The 17,311-nt window shown below is 37.0% G+C and overlaps 1 protein-coding gene across 1 annotated transcript; it reads left to right on the top strand.

Moving 5' to 3' along the window:
• Positions 1-4,859: 4,859 nt before the first annotated feature.
• LOC128546827 (uncharacterized) lies at positions 4,860-15,851 on the top strand. Its single transcript, XM_053518203.1, has 9 exons — positions 4,860-5,471; positions 5,668-5,695; positions 6,532-7,110; positions 7,280-7,351; positions 7,531-7,920; positions 8,704-8,916; positions 9,393-9,541; positions 14,281-14,371; positions 15,727-15,851. The coding sequence occupies exons 1-9, from the start codon at positions 4,860-4,862 to the stop codon at positions 15,849-15,851; spliced, it is 2,259 nt and encodes a 752-aa protein (XP_053374178.1).
• Positions 15,852-17,311: the final 1,460 nt, after the last annotated feature.

The following is a 17,311-nucleotide window of genomic DNA, read 5'->3' as shown; positions in this document are numbered from 1 at the left end:
AGGCTTGTTACACTTAAAAGCTCATTTACGCACAGTGTATGGATTACTAAGCACGCAGAATATAACTCACTCTACGCACTTCTACGTTTTTTCAGCGTTGTTAGCACAATTACACGGTGCACGGTGACGTGTTCACCTACAATATTTGGTGCCTTGAATGAGACGTGGAAATAGTGCTTCCCCATTCTTCCATCTACGTTTTTACATAACAAAAACATATTACAATCGATCGAAATAATAAACAGCAGAACCATGTTTTAATCATCCAAACAATTCTAGTCAGTTACACGCTGCGTGGATAATTCGCTCGGACAATACCCGTGAAATTCTTTCGCAGGTGTAGGTACTATACTCTGCGTATTGTTTATATAATTTTTATGTTAAAATACAATGTATGTTTATGCTAGATATTATTTCCAAAATAAACGTAGCTACTAGTATATATAGTTCGCCCTAAAAATTGGGAATACAGTAGTAACATGGATTCTGTTAATTTAATGTTTGTTGTTGCAACAGTAATATAATAAAGAATGTTGTTACTGCTATTAAAACATAAAGACAGCAAAATTGCAAGTACTACTCCAGTGCAAACTTCCGGCGATCCGTAGGTTTATGCTTCTTCAAAGTGTATATAGATGTTACATTCTTTTTCAGCTTTGTAATTATTGACATTTCATACATTCGCAAGGTTTAACTGCTGTAACTGCTGGCAGTTCTAGCAGTTGACTGCTACAACTGCAAGCAGTTACAGCAGTTAACTGTTACAACTGCCAGCAGTTCTAGCAGTTACCTGCTGTAACTGCTGCAACTGCTAACTGCCAACTTCCTACTGGTTCTTTCAAAGTATTCGGCACTACGTATATCGGTTCTATAATATCAGGTACGTTAAAGACCCAGACTGTCTACTCACAATGAGCCAGGCTAGCCAGAGATGTCTCTTTCTAAAGGATATCTCTGTCTGTCTCTATCTCTGTGTCTGTTTCTGTTCTAGAGGACTTCTCTCGCATTGTCCCTCTGGTTAGGTTACTCCGTGTCTGTACTGATAAAGAATGAATCAAGCGCCCTGCCTTTGTCACAAGCACCAGACCAGATAAAAGAAAATTCTCTACGTATTATATCGTATTCCTAGGTATTATTATTATTATTATTATTATTATACCAGATTTATATAGCGCCCTTTTCATGACAAACACGTTCAAAGGCGCTTTACATATAACAACTGCAGCCTCACAGGGCGCGAAATCATCCTCTACTAGTACAGACACAGAGCGATCTGACCAGAGGGACAGAGTGAGATAAAGCCCCCAGAACAGACCGAGAGAACTTTTCAGATACAGACGTGTCCGGCTAACTTAGCCTAGCTCTTTTCGAATATAGTCTGGTTCTTTAACGCATCCTGTGTATAGCACCGATAAACGCGAAGCCGTCTTTCCTGGGAAGAACAAGTACTGGCCTCTAGTTAGTTGGGAGACACTCAAGAGCATCTCAGAAATTTCCAGTGCCTGGACCGGTATTCGAACCCCGGACCTCTGGATTGACAGTCAATCGCGTTACCACTAGACCACCGGCCCACCTAGATATACTATAAGGACCATGGTGACGTTAAGACATTCTAGCAAGTCCATGAGGGGAGATAAATTACCACTTGTTAAAAACGAACACGACCTATTTACGGAACTACACGAGTTTAGGTGAGAAATGCGCGATTGAAATAGGTGAGTATATTTTTCTTCCCATTCATGACCATGGTTCTCATAGTACACCTACGGATAGAGTAAAACATGCACATGTTTTATGGTCTTGTGGCCTTTGTATGTAAAACACCATGAAGATCAAAATAACTCGGCACGACTTTGTGTCGGAAAGCCAGGTTTAACATAACGTGGGCCGGTCTTTTTGGCTGTTCTATCTACATGTATTTATTTCATGCTATTAAGATACTCATGGAAAGATATTTAATATTTTGTACTGCGTTTTCTTCTTATTTTGTTGCTAGGAAAAGCAAGTCTAGGAATCGTATGGACGGACACAAATTAAACTGTTTTTATAGGAATTGCCGTTATCTTCAAATCCATATTTCAAGTTGTATTCTTTTTATGCATGAAAATATTAAGGTAAAGTATTATCGTAGTACAGTGGGTTCGACACTTCACATGTCATGTCGTTCGAGTCGCGCGGAGAAAAAGTAACGCCAGAAATGTCTCAATATCAAAACAAAATGTTAAAGCATACGGATAATCGAAGAACCTGCTAAAGGCAAGTAAATGCGACACAGTATTAAGATGAATCTAGAGGCATCCTACATGTAGACATTTATGGAGCCGAATCGTTAAAATATGTCATGTACTAAAATTACAATAAAAGAGTAAAAGAATATAACGTCTGAAAATTGCGATTCCATGTGTTTAATGTAGCCATATATACTTGTCTGTCGGAAAGTGACAGTATTGACCTAAATATGTTCGGATAAGTTGTACTTAGTGTTTCGTCGGGTTGTTTCAATTGTACCGTATAAGTCAATTTTATTTTGGAATTTTGTTTCATATAATATTATGTAATTGGATTCATACAAATAAAGTTCATAATTATATCCACAGTAAAAATACGCATAATATATATATATAAAACGTTGACAATTTGAATGTTTGAATCTGTCGTTTAAGTAACTACTATATAGTAGTCTTGTCAACTGAAAATACTCGTGATAACGTCATTTATCTTGGAACTAATTCCGTAATATCTTATTTAACCCCATGTTTGTTATTTGCGCATGTCGCTGACACATTTCGTTTTAACAATGCTGATTGTCGCATTATAGCATATACATGGATTATCTGATTCGATTTACTGTGTCTGTGCACATTAATCACACATAATCATAAATCACTTGTTGGATGTCTGAAGCAACCCATCTGAAATATTTTTCCATTCCAGCTTCTTTTTGTTGTGGGCCCAGTTTGCAAATGCGTGGCTATGGGGTAGTGTGTGTTTTGAGTTTTGATGCTCTATGCTTCCGAGAAATCTACCCTTACCTATTATCTTTTAGTGCCGATATTGATGGATGTTATTTGCTATATAAACTACTTGCGACCATAATATAATTTATAATTTTGCATACAAAAACGACAGCGTTTGTTTGAGTATATCATTATGTAAGTAGGGGCCTCCAATATTTCAATATTTCAAATAAATTCGCTTGTTCCGATTTATTACGGAATAAACAAACAAATATTAAAAGAATCAAAATACTAACTGGTGAAAGTTTGAACCTGATTATTGCCTTAAATAAAGACTACAGCCCAAGAAACAATTTCTGCTGCAAAAGAATCAACTTAACGATATTCAGTTTCGCATAATCGGCAACACATTTTCTTACGAAGGTAAACCGCCCATGTTCATAGTTTCCACTTTAGTAGAACATAGTATCTTCAGAAAAACCAAAGGGGTTTCGAAATCCTATTGCAAACTCCCGGAACTTTCCCTAAATTGTTTGTTAATTTTTGAAGTGTTGCACAGTCGAACCGTACATTTTGTTCGTACATTACCTTGAAGTTCCTACTTTTAGAAAGAAAAGCACGGTCTAAGTTTTGAGAAAACCTCTAACCTGGATAGTATTAGTAATTATGTCGGTAGATAGACATTGGATATCATACAAGCGACTTACCAAATAACCGGTGTTACCGCAGTAGGTCGAGTTTGGAATGTTTCCTAAATTTCACAAATACTGTATTTATTGTACTTTAAAACAATCATGTGACGAATATTTGGTAAATAGATAAAAACATGTTATGTCGGAGCTCATTTGCTACCTTTTGCTTACATTTATCTTTAACTTTATCACATTTTTTCGCGCGTACAACTTTCATACTTTTGATATATTTTTGTACATGAATCTACAAGAAAATGATGCAATGAACAATATTGTTTTTAATTGTCATGCAAACCTCTAAGAGATTTAAGGTATTGGACCCCTAAAAGTAATGTTTAAAAGATAGTATTTGCTTGGTATATTCTTAAAGTTGACCGTGTTTCGCGCTGTGTTGCAAATTTTAAACAACTTTTACTCTGCCATTTTTTTTTGTAAATTTGTATAATTTGTGGTATTTCCTCAAGCTCAAGTAGAAACAAATTTTAATGTGATGGCCACTATCTAAAACGTTTGCAGAGAATTCATTACAGCATTAATTTTGATAAAAGAAACACAAACTATTGTTAAACAATTATAAAACACAAAATGAAACTGTAAGTATCGTTTTTTCTAGGGTGTCTCAAGTAAACATATTTAATGAGACAGAATTCTAACTCCAACATTTAAAAATTAAGGTCAAATCCTGTGGGTCTGTTTTGAATTTTACTCACTTCATTCAAAAATAATCATGGGGCAGAAATAAAACCTACCTGCATTTCTTCCACAATATGTAATCTAAAGAATGAAGGCAAAATAGAGAACTTTTACCGCATGTAACTCATCAATTTTAAAGATGTCTAACTCTACCCCTCCTGATTCAGAGGTAAATTCACTTTGAACAGCAAGAAATTGCTTATAAAATGATTTTTTTTCCACTTTTGTACATTACATCCATAAGTAAGCATTGAAAGAAGTAAAACCTTACTAGAAAAAAGGACATTATGGAGAAAAAAACATTTTGGTCCCAGTAGGACTTGAACCTACGCCCCCTGAAAATTGCAGTCAAAGTAGGTTTATGATAGGAATTGGATACTTTTCAAACAGGAGGTAGGTACTCTATTAAGGGCCCAGTACCTTAAATTTCAAAGTTGAACACCACTTATACGTAAATGATATAACGGTCAATTTTTAGACAACTGTAATGACAAATTTTAGCAATTTATTATTTTACATGTCTGACAACCCAGAAGAAACAGCTTGCTACCTTCGACTTGTGTCTATGTTTATGGACCTTTGTACAGAGAGTGTAAGGAAAGTGTTTACTTTTTATTCACCAAATAATAATGGTGAAGATTTTATTCGATTAAATCAAGCCAAACTGAATGAATTAAAGACAAAGGGAATTCTGAATCAACAGGAATGTGAAGTTGTCATCACACAATGGCCTAATCTCAGACTTATGGATATATCACTACTGATTACTCTCTCTATCAATTTATTTACTACCGTGCAACTACCAGCTCCGACAAAAGGATGGGACCGTCCCCCAAAAGGTAAAGACATATCTATAGCGGCTGACCTGTTACGTTTAAGAAAGATCAGAAATGTCATTGTCGGTCACCATCCATGTGCTCGGCTACCTCAGTGGAAATTTGAAAAAGAGTGGAAGAATATTGAGACTATATTACTAAGGATAGAAAGGCTAATAGATCCGGGAAACGAGGTACATCTTCAAAGCCAGATTGAATGTTACTTCACTCAACAGCTGCAACCATGTATTCAGAACGAGCATGATCCGAAACTGAAAGAATGGTATCTGGAGGTGTCCAAAGCTCAGAAACAGGTATCTATCTATGATAACAGAATTTTGTTTACACTCATCGAACTGTAAATCAAATTTTATGCACTTTCAGATAAATTATAAGATACCTTATGAAGAATATCCCTGTTTTAGGATTTTAGTCGTAATTTCAGCAGATTTTCTTGTGCTCTGAGTTATGTTTCGATTACTTTTATTATCTTGTTGTCTTCTTGAATAGGTAGACGAATATCTCAAGAACCTTGAAGGTAAGTTAGTGTATTTGCTAGACATGTAAAAACACATATATAGGTTTTTGTTTGTTGGATTTAACGTCGCACCGACACATGATAGGTCACATGGCGACTTTCCAGCTTTTAATGGTGGGGGAAGACCCCAGGTGCCCCTCCGTGCATTATTTCATCACGATCGGGCACCTGGGTAGAACCACCGACCTTCCGTAAGCCAGCTGGATGGCTTCCTCACATGAAGAATTCAACGTCCCGAGTGAGGCTCGAACCCACATCGATGAAGGGCAAGTGATTTGAAATCAGCGACCTTAACCACTCGGCCACGGAGGTCCCGATATATAGATTCACTCGTGTAGTGTATATACATTATATACATATCACACATTATAAAATAAAACATACTGCACTTAAAACATATAAAGTGATTAAAAGAAGAACAGCAATACTATAATACTCTCATTTATTCTGAGTGGACTGTAACTTTGTTTTCCAATATTTGCTAAGACCATGATACCAAGTCAGGGTGACATTGAACGAGTGATTTGTTATTTAAACATTAACATTGCCTTATAAGAACTTTAACCTAGAATAAACTTTTCTGACAATATGGTAAGCAATTGACGAGCCAGAAAAATCACTGTCTAGTACAGCATGCATCTATTTATTTATAACTGATATCATGTCCATTACAGTTAACAGAGACTTTTGTTTTTCTGAGATATCGTTTTCTGACGCAAATAAAATATGCTTATTTTTACCATGTAAAAGAAGTAGAGTTTTTCAATTTGTAAGAAAATTTGATTTGTTCCTCTTTTTCCTGGAGCAGATCTTTTAATTATAGTTTTATTTTCAAGGTTTCAACATTTACTTAAAAGAGAAGTCCGATCGATATGAACGTTACATAAAACTTTTGGTTAAAGGCGGACGGTTTGTATTGTCTGCTCTAATTAAAACAAAATGTCAGCAAAGCGATTTGAGATGCAAACTGGATGAGAAAGAAGATATACTTAGAGAAAAGATCGCTGATTCAGAACATTTAGAAATTCTCTATCCATCTGCCTCAGATCGTTTGGCAACCCCGTTGGATTTGTCAGTATGGGACATTTCGTTACTGACTGGGGTATTACTGTATGCTTTTGAGTGCGAATGTGATCTAAAGGAGGCAATAGACAATTTGCACAATGCACGAAAGAACTACGCAGAGGTAGTTGTTAAATCGTTAGATCCGGACACCTTCGTTGACTACCTATCTGACCTCAAATTCAGCATTAATGTTGCTAAAAGTTATCTAAATTCGGAAGAGAAATCTCACATTAATAAAATATTGGAAGAGAGTAAGAAAACAGCAAAGGAAGACGGCTCATTTAAGACATACATGGAGGAACTCAAATCGCAGGGTTTGCAGATGAAAACTTTTTCAGACATTCATAAAGGTAAACTAAATTATGAATTTTATGTCTTTGTTGTGTTGCTTCAATTATTTATAAGAAACAATAGTTATGTTTTTGTCTCAAATGTTCAAGGAAAACAATTAAACTTGTTCCCTAAATGGCGATAGATGTAAATAATAAAAATAAAATCTGCACTTCTTGTTTCTTTCAGAGACTGTTCAGAAAACGAAAGAAACACTTCAACAAATGATTACACATGGAATAAGCTTTGACAGTAACCGGGGTATGCTATTATCTTTGATATTTTTTACTGTTGCAATCCTTGTTTCTGTTTTTGTATACGTTGTACTAGTTTAGTTAATTTCTTTATACTATTTCTCCATACATAATAATAGTTACACCATGGTCGATTATGATAATAATTGAGAATGCAGCAATATTTAGGTCTCTTCGTATTTTCAGTGCTGGAATTGAAAATGATAACTGTCGGGTCCGACGAAGAGAAGAAGAAAATTGCTGAAAACATTTTGTTTGAAGTGTGGCAGATCGCTCTGGATCGAACAGAAAACAAAGGCAATTTTCAAGAAATCCAGGGGGAAGTTAACATGATTTTGAAAGAGATAAAGAAGTCAAAGAATATACAAAATATATCCGTTGAACAGAAATGTGTCCTTCTGCAGATTGAAAGTAGGGAACCCTGTGACATGTTGTCCCTTATTGAATATTTCGAAAGTGACTTATTCCACAAAACCCTGGATGGTATATGTAAAGCGGTTGGATATCATTGCGATACGATTGTTGCAGTATGTTCAAATGTAACCATTGAATCACTTTATGGCATACTTAATGAACGTAAGTACTACCGGCTTAATTACTTACTAGTAATTGACATTTTTATGTTTGGATAAACATTGGAGTTGTTTGATGAGAGCTGAGCATTGTGGGTAAATTGTCAACAACTGCCTTTCTTAGATATTTCTACCCTTTCTGTGAAAATTTGTTGACAATATTGTATAATTCAAATAATTTATTTTACAGTGTTCAAACATATTAATTATTCAATTTATCAAATTAGTGTTTTTAGTTATTTCGCTAGTCTAGTCGTTCTACTCTCGAAATAATAAAAATAAAGAAAACATAGAATATATCTGTTCTCTTTATCCATTTTATTTTTCAGCTATAAACACTAAATCAAAATGAAATCATTGATATTAACAAATACGATATTTATCCGTTATTGCAATTAGAAAATACGAGGCTATTTACTGTGCTAAGTAACGTTATGCGCAGTGATTCTGAAAGTTAGTTTTTAACTCCTGAAAACAAAACGACGCCATCTTGTTTTTGAAAAACAACTTTAGAATATTGATTAGTGTCACGTTTCTCTTCATAAACGAGTATTATCATTCATTGATCAATAGTTATGTAAGTACAATGTATTTGCAATTATATATTGCATGGAATATGATTTTTTTTAACTGATATTCTCAGGTATTTCATCTACAGCATGTAATAAACATCAATAGAAATGGAGTGGTATTGGTCAATACAAACGTTTTCACCAGAGTCATATTTTCATTTGCACAATATATATAAGTTGCTGTTCTTATTACTTTCTTTCTCGTTGATGTATAGAACATCTATCAAAGCAACAAGAAAGTGGCATTAGAGTTCCAATAACTGTTTCTTCGCCAGCTGCCATGATGGAATTGTGGAAATTATTTCGAAGTGAGCAATTTTTAAATAGCACAAGTGCTATAGCGGAGAAGTTGTCAAAACATTCGAACACATCAGTTACCCTGAAAACGTTCACAGATATGAAAGAGTTTAACGACGTCTTTGATGGAGGTTTGTTTTAAAATTGTTTTTATCATTTGAATAAAAGAAGTGATGGATAGCGTTTGAAGATCCCTACAAGAGAAACGGACATGGTGTTAGTAATTGCAGAATGGCGCATGTTTGCCCATCCTACATCTATAGTGACACGAACGACGTTCATATGTGTATTTGAACACTTTGAAATATCTTGGCTCAAACAAAGTTTTCTATAGTGAAGACCTGTCTTTAAGGAGAAATAAAGAACAAAGTCAGTAAAAGCAATTTTCTGCATGGTTTGATTTGAGTATGCCAATATTGTGACAACCATCATTTCATTCTACTGAAATAAAACAATACAGTGAGGCTTTGCAATAAGTTATACCAACGATTTCAAATATCTCATACTTCCACCATTCCACCATTAAATTAAGCCATTACAATATTAATAGAAAAAATTTCATCTCCTTCATATAAATTATCTGATATATAGATTTAATATTCCGTAGAAACTGAGCAAAGTAGTACAGACAGCGAAAGTAATGATTCCTTGACTCAAGACAATAGCCGAACGTTAGACACTGAATTAGATTTCCCATACAAAGGAGATGTAGCGGAACATACAGCTGATCAATCGTCCCAATATGACAAACAAAAGGTCAGTATAATGCACTTCTCTGACTTTTGGGCTAATATTTATCAAAGTTTTAGACGTACACTTTAAAATGCTATTTTTAGCTCACCAGTGCCAAAGGCTCAGGGTGAGCTATTAGGATCAGTCACCGTCCGTCGTTTGGTGTCCGTCGTCTGTCCGTAAACTTTTACTTTAAATGACATCTCCTCATAAACCGCTAGGCCAATTTCATCCAAACTTCACAGGAATGTTCCTTGGGTGAAGCTCTACAAACTTTTTTTCAAAGAATTGAATTCCATGCAGAACTCTGGTTGCCATGGCAACCGAAAGGAAAAACTTTTAAAATCTTCTTCTCAAAAACCAGATATCTAGAGCTTAGATATTTGGTGTGATGGTGTAAAGTTGTTCAAATCATGACCCCAGGGTCAAAATTGACCCCGCCCCAGGAGTCATTTGATTTTACATAGGAAAATCTTTAAAAATCTTCTTCTCAAAAACCAGAAGCCCTAGAGCTAAGATATTTGACATGTAGCATAACCTAGCAGACCTCTACCAAATTTGTTCAAATCATGATCCCCGGAGTCAAAATTGACCTCGCCCCAGGGGTCACTTGATTTTACATAGAAAAATCTTAAAAAATCTTCTTCTCAAAAACCGGTAGACCTAGAGCTTAGATATTTGACATGTAGCATTGCCTAATAGATCTCTACTAAAGTTGTTCAAATCATGACCTCGGGGTCAAAATTGACTCCGCCCCAGGGGTCACTTGATTTTACATAGGAAAATCTTTAAAAATCTTCTTCTCAAAAACCAGAAGCCCTAGATCTTAGATATTTGACATGTAGCATTGCCTAATGGACCTCTACTAAAGTTGATCAAATCATGACCCCGGGGTCAAAATTGATCCCGCCCCAGGGGTCACTTGATTTTTACATAGGAAAATCTTCAAACATTTTCTAAAAATAAACCAGAAGGGAAGGCCTAGAGCTTAGATATTTGACATGTAGCATTACCTAGCGGACCTCTACAAAATTTGTTCAAATCATGACCCCCGGGGTCAAAATTGACCCCGCCCCAGGGGTCGCTTGATTTTACATAGGAAAATCTTCAAAAAATTTCTAAAAATAAACCTGAAGGCCTAGAGCTTAGATATTTCACTTGTAGCATTGCCTAGTGAACTTCTACAAAATTTGTTCAAATCGTGACCCCTGGAGTCAAAATTGACCCTGCCCCAGGGGTCACTTGATTTTACATAGGAAAATCTTCAAAAATTTTCTAAAAATAAACCTAAAGGCCTAGAGCTTAGATATTTCACTTGATGCATTGCCTAATGGACCTCTACAAAATTTGTTCAAACATGACCCATGGGGTCAAAATTGACCCTGCCCCAGGGGTCACTTGATTTTACATAGGAAAATCTTCAAAAAAATTCTAAAAATAAACCGGAAGGCCTAGATCTTAGATATTTGACATGTAGCATTGCCTAGTAGACTTCTACAAAATTTGTTCAAATCATGACCCCGAGGTCAAACTGACCCCGCCCCATGGGGTTTCTTGATTGTACATAGAAAAATCTTCAAACTTTTCTAAAAAAAACCCCAGAAGGCCTAGAGCTTAGATATTTGATATGTAGCATTGCCTAGTAGACCTCTACAAAATTTGTTCAAATCATGACCCCCGGGGTCAAAATTGACCCCGCCCCAGGGGTCACTTGATTTTACATAATTAGGAAAATCTTCAAAAATTTTCTAAAAATAAACCAGAAGACACAGAGCTTAGATATTTCACATTTAGCATTACCTAGTGGACCTCTACAAAATTTATTCAAATCATGACCCCCGGGGTCAAAATTGACCCCGCCCCAGGGGTCACTTGATTTTACATAGGAAAATCTTCAACATGTTTCTAAAAATAAACCAGAAGGCCTAGATCTTAGATATTTGACATGTGGCATTTTCTAGTAGACTTCTACAAAATTTATTCAAATCATGACCCCCAGAATCAAATTGACCCCGCCGCATGGGGTTACTTGATTGTACATAGAAAAATCTTCAAAATTTTCTAAAAAAAAAACAGAAGGCCTAGAGCTTAGATATTTGACATGTAGCATTGCCTAGTGGACCTCTACAAAGTTGTTCAAATCTTGATGCCCAGGGTCAAATTGACCCGGCCCCAGGGGTTACTTGATTGTACATAGGGAAATCTTCATAAATTTGCTAAAGATAAACCAGAAGGCCTAGATCTTCGATATTTGATATGTAACATTGCCTAGTAGACTGCTACAAACTTTGTTCAAATCATGACCCTTGGGGTGGTTACTTGATTGTACATCGGAAAATCTTCCAAAAAAATTCTAAAAAATCATCAGTTTGACATTTGAAACATGTAGCTCACATTACTCTGGTGAGCGATCCAGGGTCATCATGACCCTCTTGTTAATTTATTCTGTCATTGTTATGCTAGTACAGATCATAATATCACATTATGTGAATGTGCTTTCTGCAAATACAGATAGCAAAGTGATATGAACTAGTATAGACAATTTAAATATTTGTCTCTTCGGTTTTTATCCCGCCCGCTTAGCTCAATAGGGAGATCGCAGATCTACGGATCGCTGGTTCGTAAATTCATTACCCGAGCGAGGCGTATGGTCTCCGTGAATATTTGATAAAATACATTATGTCTGAAATTATTCGTTCTCCATCTCTTATTCACGTCAGGAAGTGGGCAGTTACTTGCGGAGAACACGTTTGTACTCGTGCAGAATCCAGGAACCTTGGTTAGGTAAACTGCTCGCCATTACATACCTGGAATACTGCTGAACAACAGCGATAAACACGAACAAACAATCTTTTCGAACTTAAAATATGATAAATACTGACCCTGATTTTGATATTTTTTTTCCATTTGACTTGAACCTGACCTAGATTTTATAGAGACAAAATTTCTGACAAATATTTCTGATGATCGAGTAGATAATCAATCTGGCCTCTGTAATTTGACCTAGTGATCTACGCTTTGACCTCAGGTACAATACAGTTTTATGAATATAAAATAAAACATATGGCCTATAGAGTGTTTAACAATGATTTTCTTGTCAAAGTGACCAACTTTAGGACAAGACTTCAGGACATAAAGTTTCAAACTCTCCTATACTTCGTAGAGTCAAATATTCTGATAATATGTTATATAGATCATGTAGAAAATGTTTAATCTTGATTTTACCTGGTGACCTAGTTTTATCCTCGATTATCCCAGTTTGCTGGAAGAAAACTGTTTATGAAACTTTTTAATACACACCAAAAGTAGCACATATTGTTAAAATGTTCACAAAATATAGTATAGACAGTAAAAAGGTTTAATTTTTAAAATAAAATCACGTCTTGGGTTTGTCAATTGAGCTAAAATGTACTTGTTCAGTACATAAAGGTGGAAAGCTACAAAACCTGTCAAAATGACAGAAATGTTTGATCACAAAAGAGAGTTTCTGAAGGAAGCATAAAAGCGGAAATCAGGTTAGCGGACTATCTGTCCTTGTGCTCCTGTGGACTTTAAAATATCATATATGTCATATTTGCATCACTCAATGTTTTTATTTACTGCTGTTAATTTGAAGTGTAAAATAAAAACGTGAAAAACCACAGGTCTTCCAACACGACATAAACAAAAATGTTGCAGGTTCGGTTTGATTGATGAGAACTCAACATTTACACATGTTATAAGTACCAGAATATAATTTTGAGACATCCGCAGATCATGCGCATGGAACCTTCAATGATGCACAGAATGCAATTCCAGGAAAAGCGGCGTTTGGTCCCCATATAAAAAAATGGATTTGCCCTAAACGAGAAATCAATGGGCAGAACAAAACAAACTGGAATTTAGAGAGGTAATCGGTGGTTATGGAGCCTGCATATCACAGAAACTGCCACAATGAAACTTGAATACCTGTTTTAAACCTAAGACAGTGTTGTCTGTTTCAAAACTTTCGGTCATTTGATTCAATAACTCGATCGTTTGTTTCAACATGTTCAATGTTCGTAGCTAGACTTGTGTAGTTTCATCAAGCGAACATCAAGGGCCCTATTTACGTAATCATCCATAGTATGTAGGACTTCTTTTTGTTTTAATACAACGTCCACTGCGGCGACTTGAATCATGCATTTGGGTGCATTTACTTGTTATTGAAACACGTCGAAGCAGCTCTGACAGGTTTTACGTCTTAAGAGGCAAAAATATGTAGCTTTTCGCCTTTATTTTCAAAATTAAAACGTTTTACTACATTCACAATACTTCATTAGCATTTTAACAATACGTGCCACTTTTCTTCTGTCATCATACATGTAATACAGGGAAGACAGCTTACCTTAACTGGTTGTTACTTTCGACGTTCATAGAACACTTACGGTTTAGCGTTCATTGAGGGTGTTGCACATTTCATTTCATCTCATGAACAGACACAAGCAAACCAATTGTTGTTATTTTGCGTTCTATTAGTTGTGTTCTATGCTTCAAAAAGAACTCCCGCATGTTTTATTTTATATAAATAAACAAAACTCTTATGGTCTTAAATTATTCATATCTGCCTATGTCATAAAAACGGGATAGTGTTGTTATTTTTGTCTGGTACTTTGGGAACAGCTAGTCCATTTAATGTTCTTTTATAACAGAAGTGAGAGTTGCTGCACGTTTTTTCCTCCGGCTTTTATTTATCTTACTGATTTAATGTTTAAAGTTTTGTCTTTTGTCTTTTATTTCAACAGAGGCTGTCTGATATTAAAAGAAAAGTTGCCAAGCTAGAAGCGATCCCCGACGATCATCAGAAACACTTAGATTATGTAAAACAGAAAAAAGGTAATAAATAGTGTATTCAAAACAAATTGACCTCCGTATACATTCGCTGGTCTTGTATTAATAGTTCATCAGGCTTGCGAAATAATAATAGTTTATGCATTCATTATCTTACCTAGTAATAGGTACTTTACAATTTAAGACGACAAAGTACAGACCCCACCACGGTAACAAATGTAACGGTTATATTTATCTGAAGCAACTGCTTTAAATAATTTTATTTAGCAATAAAATCCTCAAACATTTTATTTTGTAATTGTGGGCTTCGAAGTAAACGTACTAAATTCTGCTTTACATGTTTCACGCACTTCCGCAACATAAAATAGTCCTATTCATGAACATCGCGGATGTATTGTAAAAGTAGTAGTCCAGCTCGTGGTTACACCACTGACTGTATTAAGGTCAAGATACCCATTGAGAATACGATTTATCACTGAAAAAAGTACAGTCACGTTACGTCACTGACTGCTGTTTAGATTATGTAAGTTCCTGATGTCCATGGTAATATTGGAATATCTTTGCGTTCAATGTGTTACTCATTGTCTAATTTAATAAAAAAATAATTATCAGTGCGCTATTAATAGGGGATGAAAATCCTCGAGACGGTAACGTCCGTATATGATTATTCGCCTTTGTTGTCAGCATATACTGAGGCAAACTTTTCGATGTTTTTCCGGTTCCGGTTTATGCACAGTCCGCAGACTGGTTGTCTGCATGAGCAACAGAGCACCCCGAATCAGTTACGGAAATTCGTAAACCGTGCCAACATGATTCTTTTGGCTGTGACAAAAACCAGATCTGGTGCGTCTGTGACGTAATATCAGATATATTACAGACCCCTGTATTTACCGGATTCATACAATATTAACAAAAATAGATTATATGTATATATTTTGTAACCATGTTGTTACTAACCCAAACCTTTAATCAGTATATTGTGCATATTATACACTTAATTCGTGCGGACTTGCAAAATAAATAAATAAATAAATAAATAAATGCGCAATTTTGCCATGCGCTCCAATTGATAATCATTTAACAAGCAGAAAGGTAAGCAGCAGAATTAGCAGCAGCAGTGAGCAGGAGCGACAGAAGTAGTACCAGCAGTACAAGTGAGCAGTTACAATGAGCAGTAGAAGTACCAGCAGTAGCAGTACCAGCAGAAGCAGTTGCAGTGTGCGATGGCAGGAGTAGCCGCAGTAACAGCAAAAGCAATACCAGCAGTAGCAGTAGCAGCATAAGCAGTACAGCAGTAAGCAGTAGCAGAACCAGCAATAGCGGTAGCAGCATAAGTAGTACCAGCAGCGAGCAGTAGCAGTATTCGCAGTACCAGCAGTAGCAGTGAACAGTAATAACAGAAGTAGCACCAGCGTCAGCAGTAGCAGCAGTAGCAGTACAAGCAGAAGGAATGCCAGTAGTAGCAGCAGGAGCAGTTCCAGCAGTAGCAGTATCAGCAGAGCCGGTACATTTGTACCAGCATTAGCAGTAGCAGTTAATAGCAGCAGTGAGCAGTAGCAGTGAGAAGTAGCAGTGACCAGTAGCAGTGAGCAGTAGCAGTACCAACAGTGGGCAGTAGCAGCATAAGCAGTACCAGTAGTAAGCATTTACAGCATAAGAAGTACATGCAGTAGCAGGGAACAGGAGCAACAGAAACAGTACCTTGGGCAGCAGAAGCAGTAGTAGCAACAGCAAAAGCAATACCTAAGTAGCAGCAGAGGTAGTACAGCAGTACCAGCAGCAGCAGTAGCAGCAGATGCTAAACCAGCAGTAGCAGTAGCAGTAAGCAGAAGCAGTTCAAGTAGTTACAGTACCAGCAGTAGCAGTAAGCAGATGTAGTACCAGCAGTAGCAGCAGAAGTACAAATAGTAGCAGTGAGCAGTAACAGTATCAGCAGTGGCAGTACCAGCAATAGCTGTAGAAGGGCAGCAGAAGCAGTAATAGCAGCAGCAAGAACAAGACCTAAGTAGCAGCAGAGGTAGTACAGCACTACCAGCAGAAGCGGTAGCAGCAGTGGGGAACCACCAGTAGCAGTGAGCAGTAGCAGTACTAGCAGTAACAGTACCAGTAATAGCAGTGAGCAGATGCAGTAGCAGCAGTAGCAGCAGAAGAAGTACCAACGGTAACAGTGAGCAGTAGTAGAAGCGGTAAGCAATATACGGCCCAGCAGTTCCAGAACCAGCAGTAACAGTACCTGCAGTAGCAATGAGCACATGAAGTATCAGCAGTTGCAGCAGAAGTACCAATAGTGCAAGTGAGCAGTAGTACCAGTACCAGCAATTGCTGCAGAAGTACCTAGGTACTAGCAGAAATAGGAAGCAGTAGCTCTACAAGTAGAAATATAAGCAGCAGGAGTAGTTCTAGCAGCAGCAGTGAGCAAGAGCAACCGAAGCAGTACCAGCAGTATAAGTGCGCAGTAGCTTTGAGCAGTAATAATGAAAAGTAGAGGTACCAGCAGTAGCAGCAAAAGCAATTCCAGCAGTAGCAGTAGCAGCGGTAGCAGTGAGAAGTAGCAGGGCCAGCAGTAGAGGTAGCAGCATAAGCAGTAACCGCAGTGAGCAGTAGCAGTATTCGCAGTACCAGCAGTAGCAGTGAGCAGTAGTAACAGACGCGATACCAGCGTCAGCAGTAGCAGCAGAGGCAGTACCAGCAGTAGCAGTACAAGCAGAAGGAATGTCGGTAGTAGCAGCAGAAGCAGTACCACCAGTAGAAGTATCAGCAAAGCCGGTACCAGCAGTAGCAGTAGCAGTGAACAGTAGCAGTGAGAAGTAGCAGTGACCAGTAGCAGTGAGCAGTAGCAGTACCAGCAGTGAGCAGTAGCAGCGTAAGCAGTACCAGCATCGAGCAGTTACAGTATAAGAAGTACATGCAGTAGCAGTGAGCAGGGGCAAGTACCTGCGGCAGTAAAATCAGTAGTAGCAGTAGCAACAGATGCGGAACCAGCAG

Source organism: Mercenaria mercenaria, chromosome 11 (assembly GCF_021730395.1).
Source record: "Mercenaria mercenaria strain notata chromosome 11, MADL_Memer_1, whole genome shotgun sequence".
In the NCBI taxonomy this organism is placed as follows: Eukaryota; Metazoa; Mollusca; class Bivalvia; order Venerida; family Veneridae; genus Mercenaria; species Mercenaria mercenaria.
Note: the sequence above shows the minus strand (reverse complement) of the source record. Positions and strands in the feature narration are given on the sequence as shown.

Excerpts from the sequence above, each read along its gene's own strand:
- LOC128546827 (XM_053518203.1), top strand. The coding sequence starts at position 4,860 with ATGTCTGACAACCCAGAAGAAACAGCTTGCTACCTTCGACTTGTGTCT. Across the intron at positions 5,696-6,531 it reads ATATCTCAAGAACCTTGAAG|GTTTCAACATTTACTTAAAA; the intron begins GTAAGTTAGTGT and ends TTTATTTTCAAG. Across the intron at positions 7,111-7,279 it reads TTTTTCAGACATTCATAAAG|AGACTGTTCAGAAAACGAAA; the intron begins GTAAACTAAATT and ends TGTTTCTTTCAG.